At 42.2% G+C, this 24,269-nt stretch overlaps 2 protein-coding genes across 5 annotated transcripts in view; one reads left to right on the top strand and one right to left on the bottom strand.

Moving 5' to 3' along the window:
- The window catches only part of hddc2 (HD domain containing 2), a 189,086-nt gene extending 180,485 nt beyond the window's left edge, over positions 1 to 8,601 (top strand). Inside the window, exon 9 of the transcript XR_011593869.1 lies at positions 8,532 to 8,601. The gene's annotated coding sequence lies outside the window, so the exon portion shown is untranslated. The remainder of the gene's footprint in view (positions 1 to 8,531) is intronic.
- Positions 1 to 24,269, bottom strand: part of tpd52l1 (tpd52 like 1) — a 74,973-nt gene that overhangs the window by 5,764 nt on the left and 44,940 nt on the right. Inside the window, exons 2-6 of one of the 4 annotated variants that reach the window (XM_070885293.1) lie at positions 23,035 to 23,135; positions 20,333 to 20,481; positions 14,017 to 14,118; positions 13,651 to 13,683; positions 1,338 to 1,398 (exon numbers count right to left, since the gene is read on the bottom strand). In XM_070885293.1, coding sequence (XP_070741394.1) covers positions 1,338 to 1,398; positions 13,651 to 13,683; positions 14,017 to 14,118; positions 20,333 to 20,481; positions 23,035 to 23,135 — 446 coding nt within the window. The other 3 variants (XM_070885295.1, XM_070885294.1, XM_070885296.1) reach the window with 3 other exon arrangements.

Raw genomic sequence — 24,269 nt, forward strand, 5'->3', positions numbered from 1 at the left:
GAATTTACAGTACAGAAACAGGCCATTCGACCCAACTGATTTGTGCCAGTGTATATATGCCAGATGATCCTCCAGCCCTACTTCATCTAACCCTATCAACACAACCAGTCTGTGCCCGTTTGCGGCGGCCATTCCTAAAAATTGGGCTCAGCGATTTTCACCTCACTCTGTGGATCCCCCGTCGCGCGGTGACCCCGACAGGTTTCTCTATCGTTGTACCTCTGCAGAGTGACTGTGGGCCGGCAGCGCGGCCGCCCTTAAGGGGGAGGGCCCAGTGCAAACATATTTTTGCCTCGGCCGCAGTGGAAAAATTTTTTCTGGCCGACTTGCCGATTGGCTAGCAAAATACTGGCACCGGGTTCGGCTGGCCCGCCAATGGGTAGCCTGGCACCACCTCTTGGGTGCCAGGCTGCTGGCCCGGCTGAAACCCTCCCTGGTGGCCCAGTGGCCAAAGTTAAAAAATGATCGCATCTCTCTTTAACGGAGGGGAGAGTGCGTGGTGATGCAACCACACTGATTAACAGTGGCGGGCGGGACTTCCGACCCATTTTCAGCCTGGCTTCGAGTCTAAGGCCCGCTTCAATTATGATCCATTTCCTGTAGGATTTTGAAAAAAATTCAAAGTCCTGAAAATGGATCTACTTACTGCACCAGGAGTTCCAGCGGTGAGTAACAGCTGAAAACTCATAAGTGCGTCAGCTTTCTGGCGATCTGAATTTCGGCCCCCTGGTGGCTTGTGAATTTATCCATTACTAAACTACATTTAGTTCAATAATAATATTTGAAACATTAATACAACATGGTCCCTCTACAGCAGCAAAGTCTGAAATCCAGAAACGTGACATGCCTTCCCTTTTCCTTCTCCTCCTTTCCCCTGCCTGGGTTTCATTAGTCCCCTGCTCTCTCGCACTGCTTGACCTCAATATTGCACTTGGTCACGACTCCTCAGGGAGGTAATTTTGACACTGAACGATAATGTAACAGGAATATTGGATCAGCGCCAGTTATACATCACTCCCGATTTTCATTTCCAGTGAGTCATTCACTAGTGGGTAAAATAAATTCAGAGATCCAAGATAAATACATCCTGTAATGTGGGGCTTCATTGCTTAAAATATATAAAATATTGACCAATGAAGTATTTAGAGCTACTGCACAAATCTAACATTATGAAATTTCAAATGTACTAAGGAAGATAAAAGGTGAAATTGAAATTTTCACAGCTACGGCAATTCTAAATGCAATATAACCAGATCAAACCAAAGTAATTGGGTAGGTTTGAGGGATATGGCAGTGCTAACACATTTCACCATCAACTATGACGGCAAAATCTTTACCTTCAGACTGCTAACTGTAGTTTCCATCCGCTCCTCAAAGGATTTGAATGTAGGAGAATTTCTGTGGTAACAGGAAACATTGAATAATTTGTGTTCTTACAGTTTTATTCATTTCATATGTATATACAGTTAGGGTAAATGGCTCACACATTTCAATACAGACTTTGTAAAAGTTAATAGGTTTACTAAGAATCATGTCTTATGTAAACGAGCCTGCCGCATGCACTTCCAATTTATATTAACAGAAAAAAACAGCACTGATTATGTATTCATCAACAGTGAATTCAACTTTTTTTATTAATGAACTTCCAAACTATAAATGTAATAGTAAGTCAAACCACATTCCAATGGCTCAAAATCATTTATGGCTTATTGGTGAGGTGCACATTATGTTAAAGTGATGGAGCCAAAATGTTCTCAAAATATAGGCACAAACTAATAAATAACATTATTCTAAGAACAGAACATAAATTTAACAACACACATACGATAAGAACCCTAACTACGTTAACATACAGGATAGCAACCATAAATTGTCCTGTTTGTAGTGCGGTGTGGATTTAACCAACAGGAAGGAGGCAACAGTGGCCAAAAATCATGGCTGCTGTCAACCCAAATGCCGATCCCTCTTCATAGTGTAAATTAAGCAGTTTTATGACCATTTGCAAAGTACAATAGCTGCTATACTGAACTGATAAGTCCAGGAGATGATATAGTTCAAAAATTATTGGTACCAATATTAGCTGACGACTGCATAACATGTTTGTTTGTATGACGTTCCTCTATTTTATGTCCACCCATTTAAAATAAACTAAGTAATGTCTACATTATAATAGCAGACAGAGGAATGTCCTATGAATGTGTTAGAGTTGTCTGCTCGTATCACCAACAGAAATTTCTAGGCTAATACTTCTTAGCAAAAAAATACTTCTTATACCCTCTCCCAGCTTAAGTATTTAATTGTAGAATCCATGGTAGTAGTAGGTGGTTTCAAAACCATGTCAGTGAAGAACCAGGAGAAAGGCAGTCGGACTAATTAAAGCTATATTTTCTGGTTGTTGTTGATTGTTTTTGCACGCATCCTAAATGTAAAAGTGCTTTTTCAAACCAACAAAACTTGGTTTGATCTAAGTTGGCTTCTTGGATTTGTGATGCTCATAATGGCACATGGGAACCATTAGGAACCATGTCTTTATTAAGCTCCTGTTTGTTAGTATCAATGAGGTAGAAGTTAAAATATATGTTTACTGTCCACAAATATTAATTCAGCTCTATGACATCATTGGACCATGTCATTCCCCAAGCCAGTTGTCTGATTGTGTAATCTTATCAAAATAAAAGTATTCCAAAAAACGTATAAAAGGTGTTGGAGGCAATCTCAACTCAGTTTTGACTTTTAAGAGGTACTGATGTTGACATTTAAGTGTAGGGGAAATAAAGCTTAAAACTTTACAAAGTCTAATGTAAGCAAATTGACTTTGTAACTCTAGTGCTAATCTGGTTTTATCTACCTTGATTGGCAAGCAAACATCTCAATAGAACCTGCACAGGATTTACCAGAAATCAATACCATCTTTACCAATTCACCAATTTCTCAAATTTAAAACAAAAAATGTTGCCAAGCCTTGGAGAAAGTTTTGAAAACATTTAGGGCTAGAATTTCCATAAAACCCGTCACTGCCGGATTGCTGCCCAAAAGATCGCTAAGATTCTTAAATTAACGCTGGCGAAACTGCACAAAGGAAAGAAATACCATCCGGCAAGAAAATGGATCTTACACATAGATTTTCGGCGGTTAAACGTGATCTTGGGCAAATTGGGCAGTTCTTAATCAAAATGGGTGGTAATTACTCTAATTTAGACTGAGGCTGCGGTTGGGCCTAGGGAGGGGGAAAAATACAAAAAATATTTTTTCCAAGAAACAAAATAAAGAAATCAGAAAACATTCTCAAGACCCTTTTTAATTTCATCGCTGTAAAATAATTTTAAAATTATAATTAACACTGACTTACCTTTCTTTGCAGGGCTACTTACCTACCGCCTAGCTCCGGCTGCTTTTCGTGGGTGGTTTTTTCGATCTTACCGACGGGTCACCGCTGAGCCCAAACTTGGGCGGTAACGGTTTTTTTGGCGGTCCGCTCCCTAGCGATATTTCGAAACCACCAGCGGAACTCTGAGAAATGGAATGGAAATTTTCGCCGAGTGGTTTTCCACCAAAAATGAGCAGTATCGCCGAGAAAACTGCTGGAAATGGAGTGGAAATTCTAGCCCTTAGTTCCTTCCCAAAATCATAAAATGTTTTTTAATTTAACAATTAGTTAATGCAGTTCAAACAAGTCTTAAAGCTAACACCTAGCTATGTCTCAGTTCAGTCAACACAGGTTACATTACCTCATAGCTGGCATGCTAATTGAATGCTGGGCAGGGTAACTGGCACATGGAAGCATTAAGAAAAAACATTGAATGTGCTTAAGTTAAGCAGTAAGCGAAGAAAATAGGCCACCATTAAAACATTCATTAACAAGACCACATAACATTTAGAATACAGGCAGTGACAAGAAAACATTTAAAGCTGGTACCATAGATGTCAGGAGGAGGCCATTGTGTCTGTGCTGGCTCTTTGCTGGAGCAATCCAAAATAATCCCTCTGCCTCACTCTCTCCCTACAGTCCTGTATTAAGTTGATGACCATGTCACCGAATTTCCAGATAGTCTTTCTCTATTCACTCTATCAAAACAGTTCACAATTTTAAAGCTTTAATAAATCTCTTTATAGCCTACTGTGCTCCTGTGGAAATATTCTCCTCATAACTATTGTTTCCCATTCCTGGCTTTATTCTAATGAATCTATGGCTTTAATGCCCTTTTAATAATGGTGCACCAAAAACTGCACACAGTGTTCTAACCAATTTTTTGCACAAATTTATTATTATTTCTTAACACTTGTACTCTACATCTCTATTTCTAAAACCCCAAATGCTATTGGCTTTTTTTTAAAAAAAAAGGTTTTATCGACCTGCGATCAAACTGTCAGGGAACTATGTATCTGGATCTCTCCATTCATCCACCTTCTTCAGCGCCTTTCCACTAAGTGTATACTTCCATTCCTTGCTTTATTAAATTGTATCTGCTTGTCTGACATCCAGTACTGGATGAGCGGAAATTTCCTCCAACTTAATCATCATCATCATATGCGGACCCTCGAACGAGGATGTCTTGCTTCCATATGAGTTCACAGATGTTTCAATGAAGGACCCAATATTCCAGTCCTGAACTCCAGGGGTGGAAGGTGCCTGTGCGTGAATTTTTTTTTAACGTGTGGTGACCGCTGCACATCAGCCACCACACGGGCTTGACAGAGCTAGGCCTTTATCCAGTGGCAAGAGTTAGCCAGGACGACTGAAGACCAGCTCTGCTGCACTGACCTAGAGCGCACATACATCGCAGTGTGGGCTGCCCCTGGGCCCACACCCTCATTTGCCACACCTCCGCCACGATCTCTCGCCGCTCCTCCGCTAGAAACATTCGACGTACCTCTGCCAAGATCTCTCGCTGCTCCTCATTGTTAGCTGTAGATGTACCATGTTGAATGAAAGGCCGAAGGTGACTCAGTTAGCAGTTTGAAAGTGATATTTACAACGCTTGGGAGCAGTATTTTCCAGAGGAAAACACAGAAGGAAATGAATTTGGAAGGTGGTTAGGTGACTTTGTTGGGAAGAACTTTGTTTTGGGAAGCCATTGTCTTTGGACCCCGCCACAAACTCTCTTCCCTAGCCACCGACTCTATCCATCTCCCTGGCAACTGTGAGTCTGAACCAGATTGTTCGCAGCCTTGATGTCATATTTGACCCAGAGATGAGTTGCCAACCACATATCCCGCCATCACTGAAACCGCCTATTTCCACCTCCATAACGTCACCCAGCTTCGCACTTGCCTCAGCTCATCTGCTGCTGAAACCCTCATCGATACTTTTGTTACCTCTAGACTTGACTATTTCAACACACTGCTGGCCAGCCTCCCACATTCTACCCTACATAAACTTGAGGTCATCCAAAACTCACTTGCCCGTATCCTAACCCGCACTAAATCCCATTCACCCATCACTCCTGTGCTCGCTAACCTACACTGGTGCCCAGTTGAGCAATGCCTTGATTTTAAAATTCGCATCATTGTTTTCAAATCCCTCAATGACCTCGCCCCTCCCTCTGTCGGTAATCTCCTCCAGCCCTACAACCCATATGTGCACTCCTTCAATTCTGGCATCTTGTGCAGCCCCGATTTTAATCGTTCTACCAATGGCGGCAGTGCCTTTAGCTGCCGAGGCCCTAAGCTCTGGAATTTCCTCGCTAAACCTCTCCGCCCCTCTACCCACCTTTAAGAATATGCTTAAAACCTACCTCTTTGAGCAAGCTTTTTGTCATTTGCCCTAATATTTCCTTATGTGGCTCAGTGTCAAATGTTGTTTGATAACATTCCCGTGAAGCGCCTTGGGGATGTTTTATTGTGTTAAAAGGTGCTATATAAATGCAAGTTGTTGTTTATATTTTTATTCTACTCAGTGGCAATATGGAGTAAGGCACCACAGCACTCTACCAGCCCCATAATAAGCTCCATGAAAACTCCAGATTATTAAATCGTAACAAAAGTCTTCAAAAATCTGAAAACCATAATTTTACAGAAACTTTTAATGTTATTATAAAGGGATAAAATAAAGACCTAAATACAAGTTTTTTTTCCCAGACAGAAAGTTGAAAACAAAACTCAAACAGTACATGTGATTTGTTTGTGCACAGGGCATGGAGAAAATGCTGGTGAATGGAATACTTTCCACTTCAGACACTCAGACCCCGATTTTAACCCCCTACCCTCGATGGGCAAGAAAAGGTCGGGTGATGGGATAAAATCCCCCAAATCAAAACCAGCATGTGTCATCGGACCCAGAAGGACCCGTACAGGGTGGGGGAGAAAAGAGCTGCACCAATTTTGTCAGCAATGTGCTGACCAGGCCCCTCAAGAATGCCAATTGTTGGCATGGATACCTCAGGGACCGGAGTTGAAATCCAGGTTAGGCTATTGGGGAGAAAGTCTCCTTTGTCTTCTGGCTTTAAGTGTCCCACATGAAATTAATTATTTTTTCAATTCACTCTCGGGATGTAGCTAATAAGGCTAGAATTTGTTGCCCTGAAAAGGCGATGCTGGACCACCTTCTTGAATTACATAGTGATTTGATACAACTGAGTAGCTTCGTAGTCAGTTAAGAGTTAATCTCGTTGGTGTGGAACTGGAGTCACATACAGGCCAGAACGATAACGATGGCAGGTTTTGTTCCCTAACGGACATTAGCGAATGAGTTGAGGTTTTTTTTTTAACGGTAACCCACCTTCAACTGATACCAGCTTTTTATTTCCAGATTTTTTAAAATTGCATTCAAATTTGTAAACTACCCCATGGTAGGATTTGAAGTCATGCTCTCTGGATTACGAGCCCAGTAACAATGGGCCCAAGTTTCCACTTGATTTGCGCCTGATTTTTAGGAGCAACTGGTGGAGAACGGACTATCTTAGAAATCGCAATTCTCCACATTTTTTTTTCTGCAGTTCGAGTCAGTTAGAACAGTTCCACTTTGGAACAGAATTTTTTCTTCAAAAGGGGGCGTGTCCGGCCACTGACGCCTGATTTCAAAGTTTCCACAGTGAAAACGTACTCCAAACTAACTTAGAATGGAGCAAGTGAAGATTTTTGTAGAACTGAAAAAACCTTGTCTACACATTAAAAAATCAGGCGCAGGTTACAAATTAGGCGTCCAGAACAAGGTGGGGGGGGAAGGGAAGTCATTAAATTCTATAATAAATCCTTATTTCTACTTATAAAAATATTATACAAATAAATCCTACCTGAATAAACATTTATAAGCAAAGAAAAGATTAAATAAACCATCTTCCTACCTGTGTGAAAGTGCTTCAGCCAGGGAGAATGCTGCAGGCGTTCGTTCCCGCAGGGGGGGGGGGGGGGGGGGGGGCGGGGGAAGGGGAGGAGAAAGCCGTTCGTTCCCACGGGGAGGGGGGGGGGGGGGGGAAGAGGAGAAAGCCATTCGTTCCCGCGGGGGGGGGGGGGGGCGGGGGAAGGGGAGCAGAAAGCCGTTCGTTCCCACGGGGAGGGGGGGGGGGGGGAAGAGGAGAAAGCCATTCGTTCCCGCGGGGGGGGGGCGGGGGAGGAGAAAGCCGTTCGTTCCCGCTGGGGGAGGGAAATGGCTGCCTCAACTGTCTGAGGCTTCCTGCAGCCTTCTCACTGCTGCAAGAAGCCTCAGTGCTGATGGCAATATGTTTTTATTAAAAAATGTTCAAAAATTAAACAGCTACAAAGAACTACAAAAATGGCCAAGTGCCAATATTTTCTTCACACTGCGCGTGCGCGAACACTCCAACGCGCACGCGCAGCGTTGCCGGCAGGAAAAAAAACTCATTTAAATGGTACCCGCCCCCTCCCACTTACAAAATCGGCGCGAGTGTAGGCTCCGCCCTCCTGGGCGCCGCGCCAAACAGACAAGGCGCTGCAGGGCGCTCCAGAATCGCGCGTTTTTTTTCCGGCGCCGTTTTAGGCGCGAAAAATGGGCGCCCAGCTCGGAGGGGCGCCTGTTTTTTATTGTGCGGAAACTTGGGCCCATAATCACTACACTACACTGCTGTACCCCAATGAATTTGGGTAGTGTTAATCCAGTTTCTCGTGGAGTTGGTCAAAAGCATTAAATTGCTTACATTTTAAATTAATGTGACAATACTTACAATATTTCACAGGTCAAGATTTAAAAGAAAGAACACTATATGAATGATGATGATTGATACAAGCTTCTTCCTGACATAGCACATTAACACACCAACATGTATGGCTAATGCCAGGATTTTCCCCTTCTCATACTGTACAAGCAAAAATACCATCAATTTTCCTACCTAAAAGAGTGTGATATTGATGCCGAAGTGAGGATGGCAGAACAAGGAAATGGTTATTAGACAAACAAGCACATACCATTAGATTATTATTCATCTCCCTATTACAAAGGTAATGATCAGAAAGTAGTTAGCACACTTAATTTAATCAGTACCCTGTAAAACTCCACATGACAGTAACAGTTATGTTAGCTGTCATGGCCAGGAATGTATTAGTATTACCACTTCTCCCCTTTCTCTTTCATACAGTTCTTGCCGGGTATGCACTTCCTGAAGCCAATAGAGGAGGAGATCACGCTCTTCAAATGCCTGACAGAGACTTGGCAACAATATTTTCTCCCCAATTTCTTCGCGTTCTTCCTTTCCCTCCCCCTCCTACTGAACAGAAGGTAGGCTGACCTACAGTGCTCTTAAATACATGCATGAGGCTTATATTAATATGAATATCAATGCTAATGATATGGAAATGAGCACACAGGGAAAAGGATGTGCACAAAGATCACCTTCATTAAGTAGACAATTAGGATCAGGCGTATCCTGGGCTGACAAAGTATTTGGAGCATATAAGAAATTTGGGGTGAAATGCTGTGGAATTCATGGGTTTCAATGTATGGCTGGGTCAAATGGAAGTGTTGCTTTAACTGACAAGGGCATTGGGCAACGTTCCCTCTAAGCGGCGTAGCCACGCAGCTCTCTGCCGGTCCCGAGCAGCCCAGGACCGGCTTTTTGAATGTTAGGTTTTGATCAAAACTGAATGGCCACGCAGCCCGGGCACCATGCAGATGATGTAGCGTCAATCCATTTCTCGTGGAATTGGTATGCCATGAATGTTTCAGAATCTCAATTAAATGTATTGTCAATTGTGGAGTGACTGAGTCCTTGTGCATTCAAGTCTTGTATCTCCTGGCTGAGCTCGCCTCTACTAGTGGTTGTCACCTTCCTTCTCCTGCCGACTCCATGGAAAAGCACCTTTTCAGGGTAAAGCTGGGGAAAATGCAGCATGCAAGAATAATTTTGGACACCTTGTCTAGGGTGTACTCCATGCGGATCCTGCCATTTCCTCCTTCAGAACCAGCCAAGAGAGAGGGAAGACTTTTGAGATACCCATAAATAATATTTAGAGCTCAACTACTTCCTTCAGCTCACACCCATAGATGGCAGGTGGGATGCAAATTTTAGAAGGTGTGCAACCAAGGGCACCATGAAGTAAATTCCTGGATCAACTTGCAGCTACTTGAAGCAAGAAAACTCTCTTTATAGGAAATGTAACTAACATGGTTGAATAGACTAACCATCCAGACCCCATTTAATATTGACACTGAGCTCCAGCACTGCTGTTTAGATACAAAGACCATATTATGGGGTGAAGATCTCTAATGCTATTTTTGAGACCGTAAATAGCAGCAGGTCCTCAATACCAAATGCTGTTCCTGATTACATTGCATGCAATAGCACACAAGTCCACAGTGCCCAATAATATGGGTTGTCTGAACCGATGTTCATCAAACATAGCATTAAGGGCCCCATCGTTACTTTTGTAACTTCTCATACAAAATGTGCATTCTTTTGCATTGAAAGAGTTCCAAATTCAAGGTACATATTAATGATCTTTAGACCTTTATTCTTGCCTACCATGTGGCTTCTCCCCTGATGTAACAACTCCTATTATCAGGCTTCAGATGGCCTATTTAGCACTTGCAGTAACATAGTAAACCATATTTATCAGATTCTTTCAATCTTGCAAAACCACTAAGTTTTGTAAAGACCAGTCTATTTTTTTACCCCTCTTAAGATCTCCATTAATGGCACATTTTTGTTGCAAAATTTATTTTTCAGCCCTTTTAAATGAAAGGAATCAAATTTACCTCCAGTCTTTTTCAGACAATTACCTGAGCTCAACGGGTGGGCTGCACAAACATACTGCAATATTTTTTTTGGTAGTGTTTAGTGCTGCCAACCTACTGCTTGTTCTTTCACTGATTTTATCTCATCCTAGATGAATGCCATCAGTACTGGCAGATTGGTCAAATTAATCAGTAAATTTATATATACAATCATACATGCATTAAGAGCACTGAAATCATTCATAAAACATTTATTTACTTAAATTATGACAAAATAAGGCCTTTTAAAATCAGGATTATGCAAATAAACTGAGTTTCTCAACACATAGCAAAGAATAAAACAAAGACTGGCCAGACCTTGTTATTAATGTAAAATAAAACTTTAAATTCTGAGGGGAAAATTATCTTCAGATAATTAACTGCTTCAATATTGTTTAAGAAACACTTCAGCTCCACAGATGGGTTAGTGGTAAAGACACTGTCATACAAACCAAGAAGGACCCAAGTTTGATCCTCATAATGTGTTGAGTTAGCTTATCTCAGTTGGGGCAGAGGGAGGGAAACTACAATTGGCTGCAATCCTAGGAAATTTAAGTGAGAAATGGGCCTGGGTTCCCATGCCTTATTGTTATTAAGTGACCCTTGACAGAAGTGCCCATTATGAACTTTGAGTGAGGGCAGAATTGGGCTCAGGGGTTTTGTCTTCCACAATCAAACAGCCTGCCAAGTATTTCCTGTCAAATCTCACACATGAATAACTAGCAGTTGGGTGAGATATCAGGGGATATCAGCCACATGTGGAATGGGAGTCGACATCTTCAGGAAAGATGTTGAGAAAACTGGAAAGATGAAAAAAAATCCAATGCCCCACTGCTCATACATCAATACCTGTTTAAGGTATGAAAGCTGTGGTTAACACTCAAATTATCGCTTTAAAAATTCTGGCCTATGCACTATTGGAAGTACAGTTTTAGACGGGTACCATTGCTTTAAACATCTCTAAAGCCTTTGATGGGATGTGACAATATGCCCTTCTAAATATCACCATTATATGGCCTCTTAGCAAAGATACGTTCATAGCTATCTAATTTCAGACCAATCTGACTCTGCACTGCTAGAAGGGAGCCTCACCCAGCACGAGCACAGATCAATAAATTCCAGTTATCTTTGCCATCCCAAATGCTCAACCAGTGGTGTCACTGCAGGTCACTGCTGATCCAACCAGTGGCAACAGACTGATTTTGGCTCTGGATTTCCAGAACTTAATTGTGCAAAGCATGTGCCTGCATTTCCAATATGCACTCAAGGCAGGTGAAGCTCTCTGCCAGTAGTGCAAAGTTGGAAAATTACCCTTTGTAGTAATCTGCTGTGATCCTAAACCTCGATTGAAAAGTAAGACAGCAGTCTCTGGATGACTACAAACTAGTCCGGGAGAAAAAAAAACTTTTGCCAAGATGGTCAAAACAAGGCACCAAACAAGAGGAGTGTGGAATTCATTGTGATGTTCACAAGAAATGCAGTTCAGTGGGTTGGGAGTACAGTGTTGTTGCCCTCATGGGGAGTGTGGGATCAGTGCATTTATCAGTATCTTATCCTATTTGGGAGGTAGTTGAGATTTCTCAAAGTTGACAATGAAGCCAACTTTCTGAAATGCAGTGAGTGCCTGCTGGGCTGCTATTCAAGTCCAAGCCTAGCTAATACTTGAATACTCCTCCCATATCTGGAAAGGTTCTTATAGTATTTCTCTCGCACTCCTGAACAGGATACAAAGAAAAGATTATCACCTGATCCTTACCTCTAGCATCAATCTCTCTTACTTTACTTCAGTGACATTTTTCTATTTTATTGATGCTATTATGATGGAAGGAACCATTCATCATGGTTCAAATAAAGAGCATTGTTGCACTGCATCTCTTTGGATGCACAATAATGCATGAAAAGACACTGCAATGAATGAGGAATTTTTACCATGCCAGGGACTGCTCTGCATGAGATGAAACCAGTTGCCAGTTTAAAAAAAACTTATTTCTAAACCTTGTCATTTATTTTTACCATTTGCTCCAAGTTTTGCTTTGGACTTGAAGATATATTATGTGGTCTTATGTTAAATTTTTTTTTAAAAAGAGCTGAAAGTAGTAAGCAGCTCTGCAAGGTAAAGCACATGAAAGAATCAGTTGGATGTTCAAAATAAACACTTTAAAAGACTTGCATTAACACATGCCTAAGAAATGTCACAGCACATCACAAATTATTTTTTCAAGTGCAGTCAACTATTGTTATGTAAGTGCATATACCAGGGGTTTTACAATAGCACGAGAGCCAATCACAGCACTGTTTTACTTTCACTAGTGATCTAATTACACTTTGTACACCGTATGCCAAAGGCCGCCAAAGGCCAATACTTCCCAAAACAAATCCATTCCTTCAGCTATTATATTTGAGCAGCTTCACCCAAAAACTGTTTTCACTTTATGACTCCAGGAATATCCATATGTACAACAATAACTTGGAAGGGGTCCACATGTGAACCTTTTTGAAATATTCCAATAATTAAATGCACACTCTGCCACCCAAGAGTACAATGGGACTCTAAAATATAAATAACTAATTTAAAAATAAACAGTCTGGTTTGCCAGTCCTGGCAGATGAAAAATTCATTGGTGAAGGAAAAAGGAGCTTAATATCAGATAACGTAACTGCCTTGAAGGCTTTGTAAATTTATCCAGTGAGAGACTGAGCCACACAGACAAGGGAGGTTCTAGGTTTGATCTCTGGTTAATGATGGATGATCTCAGCCACATGCAGCAAGTGTAAAGCTACTATTTGTCTCTGTACCAAAGATTAAGCAGAGGAAAATCAGTGAAATTCTTACTCCTAATCAATAACCAGTAACCCTGCTGGAAATGTCCTTGCCCTTGTGAGAGTTCCAGGTGAGGTCAAAATTAGGTTCAGTTGTGATGCTGCCCCTTTCCCCACCTTCACTATCAGAGATCACGTGAATCATGGATACAAGGATGAGCTACTCAAAGGTGTCTGGCATCTGTGCAATTGCACTTCAGTCCATACCTTTAGGAGGAAGGAGGGAAGAAAATTGGCAGAGTGAATTACTAAAAAGAAAACATTGTTATCCTGGTCAACATTCCCCATATATCATTTCCACATCTCGTATTTCCCAGGTGCACAATGTGCATCACTCGACTGGACTACTACAGTATCAGTAAGTGAAATAAATATGGCTCATTACAAAATGGTGGATGAAAACAACACTTAGATAGAACTTGGGTTACATGATTCTGTACGCTAGATTGCCATACAGAAAGTAAAATAGATTAGTAAGAAATGTCAGGAAGGATTCTGTCATTCTTAGTTAAGAAGATGGTCACTATGGATAAATTGTAGTCAACCCTTTGTATATGCACTAACTCATTAACCAGAATGAGAATGTGGAATTTTGTGTCAAACATGCTTTTCCACATTGATATCTTAAAAGATAAATCAAAATATAAAAACTATTTTAATCTCACCTGTTTGGGAGGAGAAGACTGAAGTAATACAAGCTACAGCAAAATAGTTGGTCAGTTGTAGATATAAAACAGCACAGATAATACACTAAATAATGCAGTCATTAGAACAATACATTTGTAAACATGAAGAGGTCAATATATTTTCAGATACCACAGATGTTATTATAAAGCTACTTTTGGAAGCTATACAAAAAAGCATATTATTGAGTTTTTTTTTTACATGGGTTCTGTACTAATCACTTAACATTGAAGGTTGTAGTACAGGTATATAGAATGAAGAGTCTAGTGTATGTGTTACATGAAAGTACTGTACAAGAAACATTTTGTATTCAAAATTGCGTCAGAATTGCATTTACTTTTACTTACTTCATCTCTCCTAGTTTCTTGCTAAGCGTCGAGCTTACATTAGTTAAAGCTGCTGATGCCTTCTGTCCTGTGTTATTAAGAGTCTCCTGTGTTTTTTTGTAGCTGTGGAAAGTAACAAACAATTTAGACATGAAAGAGTAGCTACTAAAGGAGAGGAGAGCTTAGTCTGCTATAGAACTATATTTTAACGAAGGGTATAGCTTTGAATGTTACACAAGAACACATGAAAAAAGACAGAAAAGGACCAGCTGGTCTATCCCATTCAGTCATGTTGCACCTAAGTAACATGACCCTCAATGCTGCCCACCCATCCCCAGCCAGCCGGTGCAATCTCGTGACAGAGTCAAAAAAAAAGTTTAAGAAAAGCCATGGCCAATTCATAGAAAAAATAATTCTGGGAAATCTGTCGCTGCCCCTCGAAGGCAGATCCAAAACAAGTTCCATGACATAACAGCGACCACGAAATACATCACCCAACATCCCAACCTATCTTTTGTACGCAGCAGTATCAGTCTCCTTCAGTAACTCGTCCAGCTCCCTTCTAAATGTTTGCAGTGAATCTGCACTCTGCATAAGTCCGAAACTTATTCCAAGTCCAATGACTTGGTTACAGTCATGTACTGTTATAGTTCACACACAGTTTTGTTATTTATAAGCCTATTTTATGGATAATTATGTCTTAAAAAATGCATTAAAAAAAAACAATTGTGCAGTAAAAAGGTAGAGGAAAAAAACCTCACCAATTTAAACATTTTAATGAGATCAAACAAGCACCCAGAGCATAGCAGTAAGCTAATCACAAACTTATTTAGGCATCAGCAGTCTGACAGTTATTATACTTGATCTACCAGCCCTTCTCTGGGTCAGTGCACGTACATCTCAAGTTTACTGACTTTAATAAGCTCGCTCACAATCACATGCAGATTTCTCTCCATGGCAACAACGATCTGCACACGGAGAAGCCTGTCATACTGCATTGTGGGTGAACACAAGGTCTGACTGAATATTGCTGTATCAGCTAACTTACTATTTAAAAAAAATAATGACAGCTATTCATCCATTGTGTGAGCACCCAGAAAAATGTTAAGTTCAATTTATAAATAGGATTGCTAAACCAGAAAGTTCAGAGTTTCAGAATTGAAAGAAATGTAAACCGCAATTTGGTATTCCATTTGATCATTGTCGCGCTTTGGGATTTTCAACATTTTACCATTGAAGAGGGGCTTGGTATAATTGATATTAAAATGTGGTTTTAAGTTAAAATTTTCTTTCCAGGGGTCTTGAGGATGACTTGCTTCCATTCTAAAAGTGAGTTCTCAGGTGGCTGAAGAGCCCAATGCGGGATCTACAGTCACTGTCACAGGTGGGACAGACATTGGTTGAAGGAAGGGGGGGGGGGGGGGGGGGGGGGAGGTGGGAAGTCCGGTTCGCCGCATGCTCCTTCCGTTGTCTGCGCTTGGTTTCTGCATGGTCTCGGCGATGAGACTCGAGGTGCTCAGTGCCTTCCCAGATGCTCTTCCTCCACTTTGGGCAGTCTTGGGCCAGGGATTCCCACGTGCCGGTGGGGATGTTGTACTTTATCAAGGAGGTTTTGAGCGTGTCCTTGAAGCATTTCCTCTGCCCACCTGGGGCTCACTTGCCGTGACGAAGCTCCGAGTACAGCGCTTGCTTTGGGAGTCTCGTGTCGGGCATGTAGACTATGTGGCCTGCCCAACGGAGCTGATCAAGCATGATCAGTGTTTCGATGCTGGGGATGTTGGCCTGAGCGAAAACACTGACGTTGGTGTGTCTGTCCTCCCAATGGATTTACAGGATCTTGCAGAGGCAGCATTGGTGGTACTTCTCCAACGTTTTGAGATGTCTGCTGTATATAGTCCACGACAAGACAGCCACATGAAGATTCAGATCAGAAGTCAGATGAAGCATCTATCCAGATGGCCTCAGTCAACAGAGATTCGTTACAAAACATTTCAGAAAAAAATGCATTCTAGAGATTGGAATGTGTAATCTTTCCATGTCTGCAGAGAAAGGCAGGTAAGGCCTAGGGCAGTCTACCTTAAGAGCAAGCCTTGGTCTGAATCAGCAATACGGTTGTCCAAAAGCAAATGTTATTTTGCCCACTAATGGGACAGAATGGTGCACTTTTATTATTTACAGGGAGGGACTGAGGTTAATTTGAAGTAAGGCGAGTACTGCTAGAACTGTTGCTCGGTATGTTCACTTACTGACTAAAATAAACCACCTTAACTATTTGAATCTGACCTCATCTCACTAAATCCTGCTTTCCAGAAGATTAGAGAAGTACATGCAAAGTTCACATTATCCAGTTCATGAAACAAGGGTTATTATACCCCCAGGTTATCAATGTCTAGATATTGGGCATTATGGGCAAACTCCTGAATACAAGGAATGCAGGATCTGCTTATGGGAGCAACCAACACCACTGAACCTTGGAGAAGAATATCTATGGCAAACCCAAAATATGCAACAATCATTAATGATGTGAAAAGCAGATACTAGGAATCTAAAAATAGAGCTACACAGTGCAATTACAGAATCAGCAAATTTTCTTCAAAGAGTATGCCAAAATCTCATTGGCCCATAATTTGTGGGCAGCAGCGAAACAAAGGCGTTTTTGCTGATGGCCCCGAAGTAAGCCTCCCAAAGATCTTGCGATCTCTGTGGTGAGAAGTTCAGCTTTTCTGACGCGAAATTGAAATCAACGCAAGTTAATGGGAATTCCCAGTGAAGAGCTGCTGTGATGTCAACAAGCTTTCTACGCAGCCAATTAAAATGCAGAATTCTCACAAACAGCAAACCAGGAAGAGGGTAAGTTTCTTTGATTCTAACTTTTTTAAAATGTTAGAAAGAGCAAAACAAAGATTGGGGCTCTCACATGGGGAAAAGGCAAACTTGAAATAATGATGGAAAAATTATTTAAAAAATGTTCTTTAATGTTTCTTAACATTTTTAATTTTTATTAAAATGGATAAATTTGACACTGCACAAAATTAACAGGGTCATAACCTTCGTTTAAAACCCCAGTTTTAGGCCTATCTAACTTTTAATAGGATATTTAACAGTGATATATTACTGCAGAAGAGCTGCAGTTCTCGTCCGTTTCCATGATTTGACAGATTACACTGAATGCTGGCTCTGGGGGTTGAGGGGTGCACAGCGCAGACTATGGAGGAGCAGGGAATGACAGACTGCAACTTCAGGATTTCTGCATTTGGCTGCGCATGTGCCAAAACCTGAAATTGTCAGTTTCAAAGGTGAAATGATGGCAAACGCTGCCAGTTCGCCATCATCAGGACTACAAATTCCATGCCATTACCTTCTGGGTCATAGCCCACATCAGGCATTGCATCTGGTGCACTTTTACTTAAACTTTTTGCGGTTGCAAGAAAGCTACACAACCATTTTGCAGAGTGCATTCTGCTGTAATAAAATAAAACTGGCCACATGCTGCATTTAAGATTAATCTGATCACCGTTTCTAAAATTGACCTTAATGTTTAATAATTCAATAAATCAACAGAAGTAGTATTTTCAGATGAACTAGCCAATTCCATTACCAGGCTTCAAACAAAATTGCAGTATTTTCCCTTTCAAGACAAAAGTTCCTATCCACACCTTATTTAGAGTCTACCATACCAGACACATTCATTGGGGGATAGTCAGCCTACTATCAGGCAATGTCAGTGGTGATCTGTGGCAGGTCATTAGGAGGTACACAACTGGTCAAACCTTCTGATTTTCCTTCATTCCTGTGCCAAAGTGTCTCAGCTCTGCACCACTCCTCCTGGTTACGATCACAATACCAGAATGAGAGAAAGGGAAGAGAACAATCATCCGTGTCCTACTCCTCCTCAGTACAACAAACTTTGTCCAATGACCTACTGCACCAGTCACCATTTGTCAAAATCAATTTGTTAAGATCAATTTGGAAGTATTCTCCAAATTATTCATTTTTATAGTATAATACTGCAAAATATAAGTTAATATTGGGATGCAAACGAAACTTGAGTATTAAACAAGGATGAAGACTGACTGTTCGCACTGGACCTATTGCCATGGAGTTGTGGCTTGCTAACAGTAGAGTCAGTTCTCAACTCATACCCAAAGACTAGCATTTCATCACAGTATCTCAACATAACTATTCAAGTTGTGATTACATTCAAAACGTTCTAATTTTAAACATTGCTATCATCTTATTCATTTCATGAAACTTATAATTGTGACCAATCAATGTTTAAAATTTCTTAATTGAAATTCTAGGTAATGCATGTATTATGGACTTGGCTTATTTCAGACTTCATATCCCCAAAAGGGAAGTGAGGACTACAGTGCTAATTTTGTATCCAGTTGCTAATTTGATAACATTCTAACCCTTACTATTCTACTGTATTATTATTCTTGTGATCATTTTGAATAAAACATTAAGGTGAAACAGATCTCGTTTCATGGCACAGAAGAGCAAAGCAGGCAAAACTAAATTGCAGTATGTGACATTTATTTAGTTGGAGTAGACTTCAAAAATGCAGCTCTTTTGTTAAAGTTCTACGGTTTTGTTTCTATCTACTTACATTTGGCAAAATGAAAGCAGTATAGAAAAGTAGGCTGGAGTTTAATATGGACTACATTTATTTGCCATCAGCTCTTCCAGATTCTCTAAATGTCAAAAACATATTTCCTATGAATATTACGAGCTTAACAAGCTACTGCCTTTTAAATAAACAATTTAATACATAGATTTCCCCATTCTGATTCTGATATAAAGCTCTGTGGGTGCTGGCAACTCATTGGTACTTTGCCTAGATGGGTTGCCAGCATCCACAGAGAATAGATAATGAGCGTCTGCAAAAAATTCAACTGTGGTTAAACCCAATTCTATCCTCACCCGGGGCTCAATTTTGCCCAAGCCCGTTTTCTGCCGTATTGCCAGTTACGCTGAGTTTTTAGGTCCAGAATTGCGCCAGAAAAACATGTCCAAACTTTCCCCGATCTTTATACTGCAATCTGGAGCCGCGCAGCATGGCCAGTCGCCTCGGACGATGGAGCCTGCTGTCTGCCGAAAAATGCAGTTGGGTCTTTTACGCGTGCACGGAAAAAAAAAATAATGTTTTTGATGTCGCTGCAATGGGCGTGCATGCGCAGTACAGCTCCGAGTTGTCAATCGAGAGGCCTTCAGACTGGGACCAGGATCTGAAGCGGGCACAGCAGCTGAAGGTAAGTGCGCATTTTTTAATTTCTAGTCTACAGGATTTACAGAGAAGTGCTCCCTCCCCCATGGACTCTGGCCCCGAGTGCCTTCCTGGTCCGGTCCCACTCCCCACCCCTAGCCCTGGCAAGTAAATCGGAGGCCATTCGGCCTGGGCTAGGGGCGGGGAACAGACCGGGAAGGCACTCACTCGGGGCCAGGAGAGGATCGGCGGGGGAGGGAGTCGACTGACCGGCAAGCCCTTTGGCCTGGGCTAGGGGCGGGGAGCGGAGCGGAAGGCACTCAGGCCAGAGGCATCCCAAAAATGGCATCTCATCTACTGAACTGTAATGAACATTGTGAAGTTCCTGTATTAACGTTGTAGATGCGGACTAAACTCAAAATGTTAAGAGTTTGTCTATTACAGTCTTAGGTATCCTTTTAACGGTGTGGTAAGTCTTAATTACTGCACAACAACTTCTCTGGCCGAAGGGCTCGCTGGTCCATCCGCTCCCTCCCCCACCAACCCTCTCCTAGCCCCGAGTGCCTTCCCAGTCCGCTCCACTTCCCGCCCCTAACCCAGGCTGAATGACCTCCGATTTACTTACCTGCGCCGATTTCTTTAACTCCCCACAAGGGTTTTCTGGAGAGGCCACATACGCTGGCTTAAGCAGAAATGGAGTAACTATCAGCTGGCCAAAGTTCACTAAATGTCCAGAATTGGCGTAGGTGGCTGGTTACGCCCTCCTTGGATGAAAAAAAAAACTTACCTAAAAAAATTGTAACTAAATGAGCTACGCTGGTGCAAATTGATTGGGGAAACTGTGGATTTTTAAGTTAGGCCAGAAAAAGCAGCCTGTTCCAAAAAAACGCGAATCATTGGGGAAAATTGAGCCCCTAATGTCTACATGTGCAGTTTCCAACTTTTGGTCTGTATAGTTCAGGATCAAATGCAGTGCACTTATACCATTAATGACCATCAGACAGTAAATTTTGTATTAAGCAAATAAACATTTGGATGAATCACAGCAAAGCATTTCTGCATACAGCAGCAGAAAATAAAGTACAATAGGTTCAGTCAAATTGCAACAAACTTCTTCACTCAAAAACTTACATCACAGAAGTCTGCATATCGTGCCAGCTTTTGCTGAAGTTGTGTTTTATTTCATTCAGAGGGGTGATACCCATCTTCTGCTTTATTTCAGCTAGATGCTTCTCCTTGGCAATCAGAACTTGTCGCAATGTAGCGATTTCATCTTCCAGCTGATATTAAAAAAGCATTAATTCTTGATGTACACATTCTAATAGACATCTCAGTAGTTTATACTACAATCAAAAGTAGTAGTTGCCATCTAGCCCAATGGACATTTTGTCGCATTTTATTCCCACTACATAAAATTATAGCAGTACTGAGTGCACTCAGTTTGCAAATCCATAAATTCTAACTGCACAAACATAATTGTACACCCTAGAGAAAGTTTAGGTTACAATTTTTACTTTATAAAAAAAAATCACTTTTTCCTCAATTCTTGCCAGACTATGCAATTCCTGTGGCTGGGAAGACAACCCTCTCCCATGCTTCACATCAGCTAGCCACATCAGTTATGCACATGTAACCCAGATCCAGCAACAATTGTCCCCTATTTTCCCTCCTCACCTAATCAACAACAAATTTTCAATAAATTAGGTCATGCTAACAACATTTTTCACAATAGGTATGGGCCTCTGCTCAGTGCTTCTTCATTGCAGCTTGGCTGAGATGATAAATTTGTGGAGTAGAAGAAATTGGAAACACAGAAAGTGCCAGTATGATAATTTAGAGTGGTCAAGGTCTAAAGACTTTGCCGCTATGAAATGTGCTGATCCTGCTGCAGAATTATCTCTTTGGCCATGCCCTCTAATCTCTGGAGAGAATCATTCCACGCTCCTGAATGAAAATTATTGGCAAATGTTGCAGGAGGCCACAATAAGTCAAAAGTGTCAAGGAGCTTGGGTTGGCACGATACATACTTTAGCCATTCAGTACCTTTGGGGTCAGCATTGTGGAATTTGGGAAGGTCTCCTGATTGGCTGTTCATATCATGCTGGTCTTTCAGTAGATGTACAGAGTCCTCAAATGCACCACAGCTACACAGAGGGCTCTTTCTGTGTCCTTAGCTGTGGTCATTTGTCCAGATCTTACCTCCCCACATCCAATAAGCTTGAGCTTGCATCATCTATAAAAGCCAATGAAGTGGTGCAAAGATCCATAAAGACCTCCCTGTAATGTTTCTGCATATTGCAGGATAGTGACATGCTGACTGTTTAGATCAAATATTGTGGCCTCAGAAGCACAAACTATGCCTTTCACAAAGCCCCAATATTGCTCTTGCTAAAACAATCCATTGATCATTATGCTATATTATAGACAATAGAAAATCATCAAAAATGCCATAATCGCAACACAGATTTTAAAAAATTGTTCTCAGGATGTGGGTGGCACTGGAAAGGCTGCATTTATTACCCATCACTAGTTGCACTGAGCAGATTATGGTGGGTTTCTCTTTGAACCATTGCAATCATTGTGATGTTGTTCCCACAATGGTGTTAGATAGCGAATTCCAGTACACTGACCCAGTGATGATGAAGGAACAATGATATATGTCCAAATCAGGTTGCTGTATGACTTGGGGGGTGGAGGGGTACACAGAGGTGATGATGTTCTCATGACATTACTGCTCTTGTGGTCAGTGGTAGCAGCTACAGGGGATGAAGATGCTGCAAAGTAACCTGGTTGAGTTGCTGCAGTACACCTGCAAGATCATACATTCTGCAGTCCCAGTGTGCCAGTGATGGAGGGAATGTAATTCAAGTCCAAAACAGGGACACCAATTAAGTGAACTGCTGTGTCCTGGATAATGCCAAGCTTCTTAGGTGTGGTTGCAGCTGCACCCATCCAGGCAAGTGGTGAGCATTCCATCAACACCCCTGACTTGTAGATGGTAGGGAGGCTTTGAGGTGTCAAGTGGTGAACCACTTGTCGCAGAGTACTCTACACATCCACGGTGTTAATATGATTGGCTCAGTTAAGTTTCTGGTCAATGGTGACCCTCAAGATGATGGTGGTATAAGATTTGGAGATAGTAGTGCTGTTGAAGGTTAGCACAAGATGGCTGAGCTTTCTGTCGCTTGAGATGGTCATTATTTCGCAATTATGTGATGCAAATGTTACCTGTCATTTGTCAGCCCTAGCCGAAATATTATCCAGGTCCTGCTGTAGGTTGGTATGGGCTCCTTCATTGTCGGAAGAATTGTGAATGGAGCAGAGCACCGTGGGATCGTCAGAAAACAACCCCTCTCCTGATGTTGCTTTTAGGATCAGCCCAATGAATTTGAAGGAACTAAACACAAACTAGGGATCGAACCGAAGACCCTCCGGATCTGTGTGGTTCAGCTAATGACAAAATAAACGCACAAAGCCATCGGGAAAGTCTGCAAAGTTATGTTTTAAATCAATTTTGTTTTAAAGTGAATTACTTTCAATTGAATTTAAGGTGATTACTTTGTGTTCTGTTGTTTTTCACAATGTAGTCCAACAATCAAAGATTCCTGTGAAGACAGAGAGCAGGAAGAAAAGGCGTGGTCATACAAAAGCTTTTGGATATTTTCCACACCTTGTTTCATGGTGGGTTACTCTCCATAACTAAGTGATTATTGTGTGTGTTACTTGTAGTTTTGTTGGAATGCACTAAAAGTTGATTTATATGAATAGTTTACTCAAAGCAAATGACTCAATGTAATAAAGATATACATCAACAAACATAAATCACAGATTACCTTGGCCAATTCCGCACCAAGTTCTTCTTTTTCTTCTTCAGGGAGTGTGCTGAGGTCAATATCAGCATCTACATCACTAAAACATCTGGTTTCGAGAATGGCTGTGGAAATATAAGAATATTGTTACAGCCCCTGCTTCCAGTCATTTTGTCTTCTGAATCAGGTCAGGATTTGAGTCACATGGCCATACTTGGGCTGCAGAATCACTCAGTACCAAGGTCAGTGGCTATCCAAATGTTAACTACCACTCAACAGGTTCTGCTGTAGACTGGCATTGGCTACTTCATTATCAGCAGAGCTGTGAATGGAGCTGAACAATGTAATCATCACTCCTGGCCATATGGTAGAAGATCATCAAATCATCAAGCAAACATCATGTGTTCAAGCTAAAAGTATTGATCAATACATTTTGAATAATAACAAAAAATTAAGAAAATATATGTTACACGTACCCAGATGAAACATAGGGCCCAAGTTTCCACAAGAAAAAAAACGGGCGCCCCTCCGAGCTGGGCGCCCGTTTTTCACGCCTAAAACGGCGCCTAAAAAAATCCTCGGTATTCTCCACCTACTTACAGGTCCCTCTGGCCCTCGGCGCAGCCAGCACGAGCTGTGGGGGGGGGGCGGAGCCAGGTCCCGGCGCTGAAAACAGTGCTGGGACCTCTGCACATGTGCGCGACAGTCGGCACGCAAGTGCAGTAGCTCCAGGCGCCGAACTGTGTGGGAGGGGCCCGAAGCACGCAGCCCCTAGCCCTGGCTGAATGGCCTCACTGGGGCTGCGTGAATAAGGCTTCTCCCACGGCCAGCTCCTGCTCCCCGCCCAGACCCAACACCCCCACCCCCGACCAGACACCCGCTTTCCCACCCCCCCCCCTCCACCGACCAGACCCGACCCGACACCCCCGCTCCCCCCTCCACCGACCAGACACGACCCCCGCTCCCCCCCCCGCCGACCAGACCCGACCCGACACCCGCTTTCCCCCCCCCTCCACCGACCAGACCCGACCCGACACCCCCGCTCCCCCCATCACCGACCAGACCCGACCTCCGCCGACCAGACCCGACACCCGCTCCCCCCCCCCGACCAGACACCCGCTTTCCCCCCCCCGACTGACCCGACCCGCGCTCCTGTTCCCCAACCCGACTCCCGGACTGGATCCGATCTGACCTCACCCCTCCCCCTCCCCCCTCTCTCTTCCCTCCCCGCTCTCTCCCCCCACCCCCACCCCCTCTCT

This window comes from Pristiophorus japonicus, chromosome 7 (assembly GCF_044704955.1).
Source record: "Pristiophorus japonicus isolate sPriJap1 chromosome 7, sPriJap1.hap1, whole genome shotgun sequence".
In the NCBI taxonomy this organism is placed as follows: domain Eukaryota; kingdom Metazoa; phylum Chordata; class Chondrichthyes; family Pristiophoridae; genus Pristiophorus; species Pristiophorus japonicus.